At 42.1% G+C, this 14,618-nt stretch overlaps 1 protein-coding gene across 1 annotated transcript in view; it reads right to left on the reverse strand.

Moving 5' to 3' along the window:
* Positions 1–14,618, reverse strand: part of ERMARD (ER membrane-associated RNA degradation) — a 30,742-nt gene that overhangs the window by 15,294 nt on the left and 830 nt on the right. The window contains exons 2-9 of the mRNA XM_011999657.1: positions 12,542–12,710; positions 10,817–10,956; positions 9,793–9,894; positions 9,428–9,517; positions 6,821–6,918; positions 5,900–6,036; positions 5,114–5,228; positions 3,331–3,433 (exon numbers count right to left, since the gene is read on the reverse strand). Of these exons, the coding sequence (XP_011855047.1) occupies positions 3,331–3,433; positions 5,114–5,228; positions 5,900–6,036; positions 6,821–6,918; positions 9,428–9,517; positions 9,793–9,894; positions 10,817–10,956; positions 12,542–12,710 (954 nt within the window). The remainder of the gene's footprint in view (positions 1–3,330; positions 3,434–5,113; positions 5,229–5,899; positions 6,037–6,820; positions 6,919–9,427; positions 9,518–9,792; positions 9,895–10,816; positions 10,957–12,541; positions 12,711–14,618) is intronic.

Here is a 14,618-nt window from a genome sequence, read left to right on the forward strand (position 1 = left end):
GTGACGAAATCACTTCAGTGAGATCTGACAGACAGCGTGACGAAATCACTTCAGTGAGATCTGACAGACAGTGTGATGAAATCAGGATTTTGTGTAAGCTAGCTCTCAAGAAATGTTTTTTGATTTATTAATGTTTTATAACCTATTTTAAATTTCATATTGCCAATATTCTTCAACATTACTACACAGATGACTCTAAAATCTGTATCTTTAGCTCTCAAATCTGTATTGCTAGCCCTAAAATTCCCTCTGAGTTCTAAATATCCAATTGTCTACCACACATTCCCACTTTCTCCAAAAAGCGGAATTTTTCATTTACTTTCATCAACTACATGCATTAGCTTCTACGTTGTTTTACAGAGTTAGTATAAATGCCTTCTCACTCTCCCGTGATAAATAAGCTTCTGAAGTCAGAAAATCTCACTCATATTCATATCTTCCACTGGCCCTGAAGAGACCTCATGACACAAAAGTAATCAGTAAATAATAACAGTATCTGCAGAGTTTTATTAAGTTTTATAAAATATCTTCATATATATATATTGCCTTAAAAACTGATCCTGTTTATTCTGGATGAAAGCCTGGGCTAAAACTTAATATAGTCTTTGATAGATTATATCCTCTGTGGAAACAGTCATGTTATTTATTTATGAAGTCAAATGATAAGTAAATATCCAAATATCCAAATTTATTTGCACTACATGGCCCTAGAGTGATGGAGCGTGCCACCATGCAGCCAGTCCCCATGCAGGTATCATGAAGCAAGGGCTCTAATGGGTGAGGACCATCTCTTTCCTGAAGCTTCACTCCACATAGCACTGAGTGGCCTACATGGAAGGCACTGGGCGTGGGCACCAGGCGACGGCAACGTGAAGGCCTGCCTCAGAGAAGCTGCAGAGACCTCTGCAGAAACGCACATGAGTAGGGCAAAGCAGGACTGCCTCCAAGATGAGACAGAAACAGAACACAAAGAAAAAAGCAGCCTCAACCTTTCAGTAGATGAGCCTCCGGGAGGTCGCTCTTGTGGTCAGAGCCCCTGATCTGGAGCGGTAAGTCTGGGGGTGAGGAACAAAGTAAGAAGAAAGACAAGCAAGTTCTGGAGCTGACAAGAAGCCTAAATTTCACTGAGGGACCCAAACAGGGAACACACCAAAGAGGAGGGCAGGGTTAGCACCCGAGGCCTTGCTGCCACGTGAAGAAGATGAACTCCATCTGGCAGGCAGCAGGACATCATCAAGGAGGTTAAACGAATGAAGAAAACCATAAATAACTTAACAATATCAGTTTAGAAAATAATCAGTGGGGTCAGGTATGGTGGCTCACACCTGTAATCCCAAAACTTTGGAGGGCCGAGGCAGAAGGATGACTTATGCCCAGGAGTTCCAGATCAGCCCGGTCAACATGGCAAGACTCTGTCTCTACAAGAAAAAAAAAAAATGTAAAAAGGAGCCAGGTGTAGTAGCACACACCTGTGGTCCCAGCTACTCAGGGGGGCTGAGGTGGGAGAATCGCTTGAGCCTGGGGATTGAGGCTGCAGTGAGCTATGATCGCACCACTGCACTCCAGCCTGGGCAACAGAGAGAGACCCTGTCTCAAAAAAAAAAAAAAAAAAAAAAAAACTAAAAAAAAGAATCTGCAGGACTGTGAGAGTGAAATTTGAGAAGGAGGAAGAATCGTGAGATGAGCTCGGGTGGGCCGAGGAGCCAGGCGGGGCTTCTCAGTTTGGACAGGAAGAGCACGAGGTCAGCTGGCTGGAAACCACCAGCCGTGCTGGCCACTGAGTGGACATGGGAGGTGTGGGGGAAACACGAGATGCTGTTGGAGTCTGCAGTTGGTGAGGCTGAGGTGACAGAGGGAGCGTCAGAGGACAAATCTGTGGGAAACAATGCCTTTCTGAAATAAGATAAACGTGAGGTGCTGAGGAAAACTCACATGAAGATATTCAGCGAACACGAGCAGATCTAACTGCAGAGACCAGATGGGGGTCAGTGAGAAGCAACGCTGGGGAGCCCGGCTCCTGGGCCGTGAGCTCTCGCAGCACTGCTTTCACTGGGTTCAAAACTTCTCATAGGTTGGGTTTTGTTTTCATTGAGTTCGAAGTATTTTCTAATTGTTGTTCCCCCAGAGATGAAAATGTAAGGCACAGAATTGCATAAGATGTCCCAGGGAGAGGAAACATAGGATAGAGTTGAGAGCAGAGCACTGACGAATGCCTACGAAGAGGGGCAAAAAGCAAAAGCCAAGCTAGAGAAGGAGATGAGAATCCGAGGTGTGGAGCGGCTGTGCCTGCCCTCCCTCCACAACAGATCGTCCCGTGGGAAGCTGGGCACTCGGCCACCCAGGAATGCTTCCATGCCTCCCTGGTAGCAAGTGCGACTGAGCTCTGGCCCACAGCCTGTGCTACCTCCAGGAAGTGTCCTTAGAGAGGGGCGTGCGCCAATCTTCGCTTTTCCTGCTGGCTGGAAAGCAGATGTGAAGGCTGACGCAGCTGGCTGGAGCCAGGAAGAAGTAGTCTCCATGAGGAAGGCCTGACCCTCATCAGTGGAAGACGACACAGAGGGTCTGAGTGATGATGGGGGTGCTGCCATCTCCGCGGGAGCTACTCACATTTGGGGAAGGCAGAAATGCACTTCTAGCCTATTTCAGTCACTGCAGCCATATTATTTCGAGATCTCCGTCACTAAGCAGCAGGATCTTATCGTAACTACCAAAAGGAGCAGAAATGAGAAATTCTAGGAGCCAGAGGAGGTAGGCTGGAAACTCAGAGACGCTCGCCTCAGACAGGGCAACCGGGGGTCAGTGTGGGAACTCTGAGGCCACTGTGTGTGCATGTGTGTGTACACACTTGGAGGGGCTCAAGAAACTGTGAGACAAAGGCTTCCACGATCTGCTACAGGGTTGGCACTAACCAAGTCACCTCCAAATCCCACATCTTCCATTTGGAAGATGGAGAAAGTCAAGCTCAGGTTTCAATTAGTTTCCCAAGGTCAGGATCAACCACTGGTCGCCTCAGTCTCCTGGCTAGACCCCAGCCATCTCACGCGGTTACAGTGACACACTATCAACACGGCTAGAGAGAGAATCAGTGCCTACTACGTTCGTGGCATCATTAAGTTTAAAAGACTGTTTGGAAATATTTCAGAAATATCAAAAACAATCATAAACAACAAATACAAATCCTAAAAAATGACAGTGAAGACTTCCACAGTTCTTAGCTAAAAAATGCATTTTAATGTTAAACAGAATAAAATTTTTAAAAACTTTTCATTGGTAACAGAAAACTGTTAATACAGCAACAGTCATCACAATCAGTAATAAAAACAAGTTTACCTCAGCAGTCAGGAGTCTTTTTGGACACCTGTTAAGTGTCGCAAAAACATTCCTAAGTCCAGTTTCTAGTTGTGTCAGCAACAATATGGCACAGTCAGCAAACCTATGAAATTGAAGGGAAAATAGGTAAAATTCCATGTTTTGAAAGTAAGTATTAGGCCAGGTGCAGTGGCTCACGCCTGCAATCCCAGCATTTTGGGAAGCCAAGGTGGGAGGATCGCTTGAGGCCAGGAGTTCAAGACCAGCTTGGGAAAACCCATCTCTACAAAAAATTTAGAAATTAGCAGAGTGCAGTGGCACTGTCTGTAGTCCTAGCTACTCAGGAGGCTGAGGTGGGAGGACTGCTTGAACCCACGAGTTCAAGGTTGCAATGAGCTATGATTGTGCTACTCTAGCTTGAGTGACAGAGTAAGACCGTCTCTAAGTAAAAAACAAACAAGCAAAAAACAAAAATAATATTGACACCAACATCACAGTAACTGCTGCAGTCTACATATCAAAGGCAAAGAGAAATTATAATACCTGATAATATGAGAAGCAAAACAGAACCAGCTGGGCGCAGTGGCTCAAGCCTGCAATTCCAGCATTTTGGGAGGCTCAGGTGGGCGGATCACGTGAGGCTAAGACTTTGAGACCAACCTGACCAACGTGACGAAACCCAGTCTCTACTAAAACTACAAAAATCAGCCCAATGTGGTGGTGCTTGCATGCCTGCAGTCCCTCATACTTGGGAGGCTGAGGCACAAGAACAGCTTGAAACTAGGAGGCAGAGGATACAGTGAGCTGAGATTATACCACTGCACTCCAGCCTGGGTGACACAGTGAGACTCTGTCTCAAAAAAAAAAAAAAAAAAAAAAACAACCACACACACATAGAACCAAAGTTTCATTAAGTAGTGATTTTAAAAAAACCTTCCAGTGTTTTAATTTTTGATGAACCATTTTTCGTAGGTTCTATAGAACAAAATGTCATCAAAGAACTGTCTAACTCATTTCATTGCTTCTAGAAAATACTGAGGCTGGGCGCAGTGGCTCACTCCTGTAATCCTAGCACTTTGGGAGCCTGAGTCAGGAGGATCACTGAGCCCAGGAATTCAAGACCAGCCTGGGCAATGGACTGAGACCTCATCTCTAGAGAAAGTACAAAAATTAGCCAGGCATGGTAGTACACACTTACAGTCCTAGCTACTCAGGAGGCTGAGGTGGGAGGACTGCTTGAGCTCAGGAGTTCAAGGCTGCAGTAAGCCAAGATGGTTCCAATGCACTTCAGCCTGGGTGACAGGGTGAGACCCAGTCTCAAAAAGAAAAAACAAAAATGCACACACCAGGATTTCAGTGGGTTCTCAAGGCATAAAAATGAATGAACTAGGGTAATATCCTTTAAGGAACTAAAGACCAGCTCACCAGACCTTCTGGTGGCGACCATACACGTGTTTGCTCCTGAGGAAATAGAAACAGAATGCAAGGACAAAGCTGGCTTATCTCTGTTTCATGGTTCTGAACATGTTTTGCTCATTCTAAGAATTCCAGAAAATATTAAAAAGTGGATCCTAAGAAACAATTCTATCAACTGCACCAAAAGGCCAGCACAAAATGTTTAAGATACAATCACAGGCTGTCCTTGAAGCAACTCTATGAAGGTGTTTTATTTTCAGGTCTGCTCAAGTCAGTCCAGCTTCTCTTCACTCCTACTCCAACAGCAAAAAGCATCGAAAGTGAAGGGCATCAAGAAAGAGTGGCCTCCAACCACTGCAAACCACTCTGCCATGCACCCTTCAGTTACCTGTGTGACTTGAACTTGACCAGTGCAACTTCCCAATATGGTAACATGATTTTTAATATAAAAGCAGATTTCGTCATCGCTTCTTCTAATACTGAGAGCACCTCATAAGTAACATCTGTAAAATAACATACAGTTTTAAACACAATCATAATGATCAACTGGAAAAAGACAGAAACACGCTGGAGGAGTGAGGCCAATGAGCCAACCGCTTTAGGTGGCTGAACTGTGACCCCTGCAGCAGGGGACTTGTTAGAGAGTAGGATTGCCCTGACCAAGGGCCTGAGGTGCAGGTGACCCTTGGAAAGTGGGGCATGGACAGCTCTTCAGTGATTTAGGCAACAGTTCAGGGTGGACCAACTGAGCACAATGACCAAGAGAAGTAAAATACATTTTCAGAAGGTGTAAAAGACCCTTGATACTACTATAAGTATTTCTGGTATAACAATCATGAGTACAAAAATACAAGAGATAAAAGGAGGAGAAAATGTACATCATCCAACAGCCTGAGACCACTGCTGCGCATAGTGCATCTGAGGAAGAAAGAGCTTGACTCACACAGCTGCACTTCCTGTGACCCCCACAACCACCCCCGGGCATGGTAGGAGGAGGCAGGGCTTTGGGTGGCAAAATGTAGGAGGTTCTTCAAGCACCTCTGAAAGCCATCCGACTACTGAAGAGTAACTACTTCACCCCACCTCAAGAGTGCACCTCTTAATGCTGTTTACTGACTTTGCAAATATCTACGTAGAGCTACATTAAGGAAGAAATGTGAAACGTAGTACTTACCAGGAAAAACAATCAAATCCTCAAGGTTTGTAGGAGTTATGAAAGAGCGATGTGCCAATGTAAGTTTAGTTTTTTGAAGGTAACTCTTCAGTAACTGACCCAATCCTGCTGTCAACAGCATCATCATTGAACAGTATCTAGGGGAAATACCATAGAGATCTGTTACAAAAATGTACTCAATCATGCCTATAAAAAGCTTCACTGTGAAAAATACAAATTTAAAATTAAGAAAGCAAAGCACCATTAAATTGCATGAAACTGGCTGAGCACGGTGGCTCATGCCTGTAATCCCAGTACTTTGGGAGGCCGAGGCAGACAGATCACTTGAGTTCAGGAGTCTGAGACCAGTCTGGGCAAAAAGGTGAAATCCTATCTCTACAAAACATACAAAAAAGTTATGTGGGCATAGTGGCGCGTGCCTATAGTCCCAGTTACTGAGGAGGCTGAGGCAGGGGGATCACTTAAGCCTGGGAGAGGAGGTTGCAGTAAGCTGAGAATGCACCATGGCACTCCAGTCTGGGTGACAGAGTGACACTCTATCTCAAAAAAAAAAAAAAAATTGCCCAAAATTCTCTAGAGGTAGGAATTAGGCTGTGCAAGAGTTGGGAGGCACAATAACACCACAGAAACTCTGATGAAGACCCTAATGAAACCTCAGGGTCTTCCACCCACCCAGGACGTGAATGGCATAACATCCTTCTGGTGTCGCCCCTGAACTGCCTTTGGGGTGTAAGTCACTGAAACCATAACCCGGTCATCACTCTGGTGACTACACTAGTAATACTCAATTTCATCTTCAAAATCCTATCTCAAAACTCACTCATGTTTCACAAAATCTATTTCTTTCTCATGAAATTCAGAATTTAAAAAACTCTTTGGTAGATCCAGAAAAGGAAGAAAATTCCTTCACTTGAAACTTACTTTGGAGGAACTTCTTCAGGGGACGCAAACCCATGCCATAAGACGTTACGCAGGTTGAGACCACACGGAGAGCCAACGAAGACTTTTAGCACATTCATCTAATCCGGTTAAGGACAGCAAATCATTACACAGTTAATTATTATTGAATTACTGAATAAACCAATATACTATGAAGATAATATTTCTGCTCTTTTTAACGGACAGAGCCCACAGTTTTGGCTATACAGCAGTAATAATAATAAAACCAACATTGAGTGTTTAATATGTGCTAGACACATTTTATATGTATTCATCAACTCACTCATCCTAAGAACAACCTACAAGGAAGGTACTACTATTATCCCCAGCATCTAGGTGAAAAAAATACAAGCATGGAAAGGTGAAACCAAGGTCTCAAAGGCTACAAAATCAATATGGGGGATAAGATCCAACCCAGGTTATCCTGCTTTAATAAAGTGCTTCAAATGTGCCTAACATCCAAATAAAATTTAAAAAGACAATGATATGACAAGCAGAAACATATCACTGTATTAAGCAGCATGCAATTGTATGGTTAAGCAGAGGCAGCATGACTCCAGGCTTGAGCCTCCACTTCCTAGCTGTCTGACGTGAAGCCCATCACTGATCCACCCCACCATCTATTTACAGAGTGAAGAAAACACCCAACCAGGGGTCCTACTTAATGGACTACAATCACGCCATGCCCAGAGAACTGCTTTGGGTTTGAGGCACCATACTTAGAAGAAACTCAGAAAATAACGGAAGATGTTCAAAGACTAAAAGAACTTAAAACCCTGTCATAGGAGAAAGAATAGTTGAGCCTCCAGAAGACTCGAGAAGGAAGTGAACATTGTATTCATGCATGTGAAAGATGGCTGCTGAGAAGGGAATGTGGATGCATTCTGAACTTCCCTCAGAGGGGAGACCCAAAACCAGGAGGTGGAAATGATCAGGAGCAGCTCTACTGAATGTAGGAACGTTTAACAAGCAGTTCTTCTATGCAGCTTCAGGAGACCTTTTTGCTCTACCAATAATTTATGAAATATTCATGGTTCACACTATCTGGTCAATCAGATGTATAAATGGCAGTGACCAAGTAAAAGTACCTGGCAGCTGAAGGGGCCACAAGTGGGCAGAAGGCCAATCACATATAAGCAAGTACCAAAGAACAGATCAAAGAAACAAAATGTATTTAAGAATTCAGTGTAACAGCCGGGCGCCGTGGCTCAAGCCTGTAATCCCAGCACTCTGGGAGGCCGAGGCGGGCGGATCACGAGGTCAGGAGATTGAGACCATCCTGGCTAACATGGTGAAACCCCGTCTCCACTAAAAAATACAAAAAACAAACAAACAAACAACTAGCTGGGCGAGGTGGCGGGCCCAGATACTTGGGAGGCTGAGGCAGGAGAACGGCGTAAACCCGGGAGGCAGAGCCTGCAGTGAGCCGAGATCCGGCCACCGCACTCCAGCCTGGGCGACAGAGCGAGACTCTGTCTCAAAAAAAAAAAAAAAAGAAAAAGGAAAAAAAAAAAGAATTCAGTGTAACAACAAAAGGTTTGCACTTTTTATCTTCATTCCAAGCTCTCCACAAAAGAAAATGATCTTTAAGCCGACAAGCAGTAAAGACCCACAGAAATGAATGGAAAAGCTCCACTGAAGACAGATTTCTTTACTCCAAAAATCATCTGGCAGCTTCCTGGCTTGGCAAGCGCAGCTTCCACATAAGGCTCTCCTGGGTTTCTTCATCTTGACCCTGCCTCACTCAGTTGCATAAGGATATTCATTAGTCTTAAGTCTCTTGATCATGTGCCCTTTAGGAGATTTTAATATAGTATGTAACTGCATGATTTTTTTAACATCTGAATTTTTTTTCCACTGTAAGTTTAAATGGTTGCAAAAGGCATAATTTCACGTTAAAATTTTCAAATAAAACCATATTATCACTCATTTAAAGGGTTAACATTGTATTCTGGATTATTATAGTTAATAATATGTAATTGATCGAGGCAACATGCTTCACACTGGTCCTGTGGTGCCCCAGAGTTATTCACACTTGGGATAGGAAAGCTTTCTACGAGCTGGAGGAGGGGCAATTTTGAAAGGGAAGGTGGGAAGGAAGAATATGCTTGAATCACTGATACTATTTTTTCCTAAAGCATCATCAATTTGGGAGGAACAAAAGCATAGCATATGTGAATTGTTGTTTTGCACTTATTCCATGATATGGTTTGGCTGTGTCCCCACCCAAATATCAACTTGAATTGTATCTTCCAGATTTGGAAGATACAAGTTGTGGGAGGGACGCAGGCGGAGGTAGCTGAGTCATGGGGACCAGTCTTTCCTGTGCTATTCTCGTGATAGTGAGTAAGTCTCATGAGATCTGATGGGGTTTATCAAGGGTTTCCACTTTTGCTTCTTCCTCATTTTTCTCTTGCTGCTGCCATATACGAAGTGCCTTTATCTTCCTACCATGATTCTGAGGCCTCCTCAGCCATGTGAACCTGTAAGTCCAATTAAACCTGTTTCTCTTCCCAGTCTCGGGTACGTCTTAATCAGCAGCATGAAAACGGACTAATACACTCCATGAGTTTAGATGAACAAGCTTACCACAGACTGCCCGAAGACTTGAGCAAGTTCCACAGATGCAAGCAGATCTCTTAAAAGAAAGGGGCATTCCTTCCCAATCAGTAAAAATACCTAAAATTCAAACAAAAATTGTGTAACAGTTGCATTAAAAGTCAATAAACATTAAAAACATTATCCATGAAGCAACTGTTTGTACAAATGAAGGGTGAAAAGTACTTAGACACCAATCCTTTGATTTCATAATCATTCAAAAGGGAAATATTAAAAATGTATACCAAATGATTTTATGTTATAGGAAAATAAGAAATCTGAGGACAACTGTAAAATAGCTTAATGTTCATTCAGACAATTTAATGGGCCAATAATGGAAGAGTTCTCGCACTTACATCACCCAAGGCTCGTTCCAGGCACGATGTCAGTTTCATTAAGCTAAGAGAAATAGCGGGAGATTGTAGACTTTCCAAGGCATCAAATATTTCAGGAAATAACTATTTAGAATAAAACATATATTAGGATGTACACTCCAAAACTACTTCTCAAAGTAACATTATTTATTGAAATTCAAACCTCGAGAGATTTCAACTGCTATATTTTGTTATTTTCAGCAAATAAGTAAACATTTTCTGTATAATTATATTGCTTAAAGAATCAATAAAAATATTTTAATAGCTAAAGAATTCCTTGAAAGTTCTTTATTTAAACATTTATTGAAAGCAACAAATCTGGCATAATTTAAGTGGAAAAGTCAAGCATTTCGACCTCCATCGTGTTTCTCCTTTTGATTTGGCTGAGTCCTCAAACAGATACACACAAGGCAGCTCATCCTGCCACTTAAAAGCGCTAGTACAAGGGGGACATGATGATTCCTTCACTCCAAATTCAAAGCAGAATTAGACTTGTTACAGTTACTGCTTTACTGTGGTCATTTAGTGTGCCAAACAAAATGAAGAAAAACTGACCAAAAAAACAAACGAAAACAAGATTTTGGGTTGGGGCCCAAATTACCCATATTCCCTTCAGTTCCCCATTAACAAACCAAGTATCCCAGCTCTGGTCTCCAGGCCTGGCTGTCTTAGAACACCTCAATACCTCTCCACAGGGCCTCTTATTCTGGAGTGGTCAATTTTTCTTCTATCCCTGGACGAGCACTATGTGCCAAATGTTAGCTCTCCAACCGCTAATCCTGTGATAATGAATTCAAAACCTTTCTGTGTTCCAAAGGGCATGTTTCTCAGCTCAGGGTTTGGAGGCCTGGCATAACAGCCCAGGGTTTTCTTGCAACCCTCGACACTTCTTTCACAGCTGGAGGGCCTGGGGATGAAGGAAGCCCCTTTAAAATTGGCAAATAATAAGTCCTCTAAGTAGTATTTGCACAGTCTTTTATTTCTAAAGGTTGTTCAAAAGCCAAACCTCTGGAAAACTTGTCCACTGGAACCACGGTGCATATCGAATTTCAAATTGCCCCTTGGTCAAAGATAAGAAATGTGAATGGACAGCCTCACACACAGGGCCAAGCAGCCTCACGCTTCCCCAGTAATCCAGACCCTGATCTTAAAGGATAAGAAAACAAATTTCAGCACCATAGCTCCATATCATGTGATATAAAATATGTATATCATCAAAGAAAAAATGCTTTAATTATAAAATTTCCAGAAAATCAACAATTAGCTTATCATTGAACATATGATATACTTTTACATTGTTGGAAATAAATCACATAATGCTTATCAGGTTATGAAAGAAAACTATACTATCAGCAGAGAATTTGGAAAATACAAAAAGTTTCAAACAAGAGAAAACTATTTTTGTCAATGTCTTTACCTGTACATAAGAATACAGAAAACCAGGCTCACATTGTATATACAATTTTGTAACCTGGTTTTTTTTTAAGTTAAACCAGGCTCACACTGTATACACAACTTTGTAACCTGACTTTTTTAAGTTAACGTTATTAGACTGAGATTTCTAATGGCAATGAATTGTTTTAAACGTATTTATCATATGAAGTTTTTGTTTTAATTTTTTTTTTGATAAGTTTGGCATTAACCATCCGCTTGGTTCATCATCAATAAATACCAAAGGGTAATTACAAATACAAGCCCGTCCTATTTTTTTTCCAACTTAGCTCAGAGACTTTTGTATCAGATGAGCCTCCTCACTCTTTTGTACCACTGCATAATATTCCATTATATAAATTTATCATAATTTACTGAACCAATCCCCTATTGCTTGATGTTTGGCTGTTTATTTATTTAGCTGTTACAAACAATGCTGCAAGGAATAACCTTGCACAATCACACTTTCATATCTGTATCTTTTTTTTTTTTTTTTTTTTTTTTTTTTTTTTTTTTTTTTTGAGGCGGAGTCTCGCTCTGTCGCCCAGGCTGGAGTGCAGTGACCCGATCTCAGCTCACTGCAAGCTCCGCCTCCCGGGTTCCCGCCATTCTCCAGCCTCAGCCTCCCGAGTAGCTGGGACTACAGGCGCCGCCACCACGCCCGGCTAATTTTTTTTTTTGTATTTTTAGTAGAGACGGGGTTTCATTGTGTTAGCCAGGATGGTCTCGATCTCCTGACCTCGTGATCCGCCCGTCTCGGCCTCCCAAAGTGCTGGGATTACAGGCTTGAGCCACCGCGCCCGGCCATCTGTATCTGTCTTAAAGATTCCTGAAAATGGACTGCTAGGCCAGAGTATGTTCATTTGTAATTTTTATAACTATTATTAAATTTCCACATCTATATCTCTGCTCCAAAGTGTGCAAGAATGCCTAGAAGACATTTAAAATAACTGTATAATCTATTACTGGTCATTTTCTACCCTTAATTTATATGACTCCTATGGAGAATCATCTCAAGGCCCTGAGATCTACATCATCAACAGTCCACCAGCCCCTCTCTGCCTCCTGACACCTCCTCTGTAGAGGAGGTTTTCTCAGCCCAGCTTTCCATTAATTTCTCCATGCTTCTCTGTACTCATCCCTTCTCTTTTCACATTAATTTCTGTTCTCCTTTGGAGTGAGGCCTGTATTATAACATTATCTAACAAAAGGAACCAGTGGTCAGAAAGGGGAATTTTACAGGTCAAGACATTTTCAATGGAACAGTTATGAAAGTCTGGAGTACAAAGACAGCACAAACCTGACTCTGTGTAGCTCACACAGTCTGTGATTGTTTTCCAGCATACTTCACCATTCTGAGCAACAATGCTATTGATATCACAATTTTCTCTGAGTTGAAACCCAAGATTACAAATTATATCATACACTGAGGGAGAAAGACATGTGGTAATAGGGTCCCCTATTAATACCTAAAAAAAATAAAATAAAAGGCACTGCTTAACTGAAAGAAAAACAGAGGATTATATATTTAAGTCACAAGAAAATTCTTTAAGAACTCAGTGCACGCAGGTATAGTTGCTGTTAACATGCTTTCTGGATATCATGAAAGTTCTATGATTAAAACATTGTGATTAAATATTAAAGATAATTTGGCCGGGCGCAGTGGCTCAAGCCTGTAATCCCAGCACTTTGGAAGGTCGAGGCGGGTGGATCACGAGGTCAGGAGATCTAGACCTTCCTGGTTAACACCGTGAAACCGTGTCTCTACTAAAAATACAAAAAAATTAGCCAGGCGAGGTGGCGAGCACCTGTAGTCCCAGCTGCTTGGAAGGTTGACGCAGGCGAATGGCATGAACCCGGGGGGTGGAGCTTGCAGTGAGCCAAGATCGCGCCACTGCACTCCAGCCTGGGCGACAGAGCGAGACTCGGTCTCAAATAAATAAATAAATAAAATTTACATAAATGTTCTCAAATATGATAAAGGTTTAAAGACTTAAAATGATCAATCATAATATTTGCAAACTGCTCTGCCTATGGGGTAGCCATTCTTTACTCCTTTACTTTCTTAATAAACTTGCTTTCCTAAAAAAAAAAAGAAAAAAAGATATGAGTTCATGGAAGCTGAATGTATTTTACTAACAGAGCATTATTCCTCTCAGCATTCCTTCACTATCCTAGAGTTATCAAAATAAGCAGTTTTTTTAAATGGGGAATGGGAGAGCAGAAACCAAGTATAATGAACAAGAAGGAAAAAGAACCCCGCGTACCTCTGACTCCCTAAACGGTGTTGGAGAAAACTACAATGTCATCCCAAAACATGCCTCTTTGATGTAAAAACAACAACAAATTGGAGCTGAAGACAAGAGGCAGCAAATGAAGGAAAAGCTCTCTCTCCTCCCCCTCTTCCACCGAAACACAGGATATATATTCTTTACTGGGGATAACTTTAGACTCTTACCAGACCAGAGAAAGTACCAGAGGAATGTGCAAACAATTTTTACTCCATCAGTTTTCAAATATGTATCTACTTTCCCAGTTTCTTGTCCTTTGAAGCCTGAAACTGCTCTCCTGTGTCGTTTCTCTGCAAATCTATAGTTCTTTGTTGAAGATGGTATACAAATGTAGTTCTAAGCCACCATTTCAAGTTACTTTTCATTGAGGTTCATCCCTTGTGATGTGTACTCTGTACATTAATAAACCTTTTTCTTATTAACCTTTCATTTGTTAAAGGGGTCACTCTGAACTAACATGGGCAGAGGTAAAGTTTAGCCTTCCCTGCCATGTAAAAAGTAGCAAACCGTACTGGTTTTCCATGGAGAATCAAATAAAATCAAAATCCTTACGACTATCCCACGTGACACTAAGACCATCTATAATCCTGCAAAGAAGTCAAATTCAGGATCCAAAGCTGAACCGAGGCTCTTTATTTTGGTGTGTCGAGTTAAGGAGTGGCTGTGTTGTGACAGTCACAATTAACTCTGGGCAGCTTTGTAAAGTGGAAACTGATCAGTCTGAGTTCCCTGGTCCTGCTCAGTATCAGTTGCCCTGTTTGCTCCTCCTGTCCCCAGAAGTTGCACTTTCCACTCTCAGCCCTACTTTTTGAACAATCCCAGTAGGCGCTAACAATTAAGTCATCACTAAAGAAATCGGCATGAACTATTTTTGAATGGTGATTGTCACTCGCATCCTCCATTGGGCTCTATGGGGCTGGAACTCTGCAGACTACACTAGGCCAGTGCTTTGGGGCTGGTCTTAAATTTGAATCATTCCTCAGTCTCTGACTACCTCTTGCCTTGGAAAACTTACTTTATCCGAATGTCAGTTCTAAGTGAAATAAAACGGTGCCAGGCTGCACCTTGTAGGGCTGCAGTCATCAG

Source organism: Mandrillus leucophaeus, unplaced genomic scaffold, assembly GCF_000951045.1.
Source record: "Mandrillus leucophaeus isolate KB7577 unplaced genomic scaffold, Mleu.le_1.0 Scaffold6, whole genome shotgun sequence".
In the NCBI taxonomy this organism is placed as follows: domain Eukaryota; kingdom Metazoa; phylum Chordata; class Mammalia; order Primates; family Cercopithecidae; genus Mandrillus; species Mandrillus leucophaeus.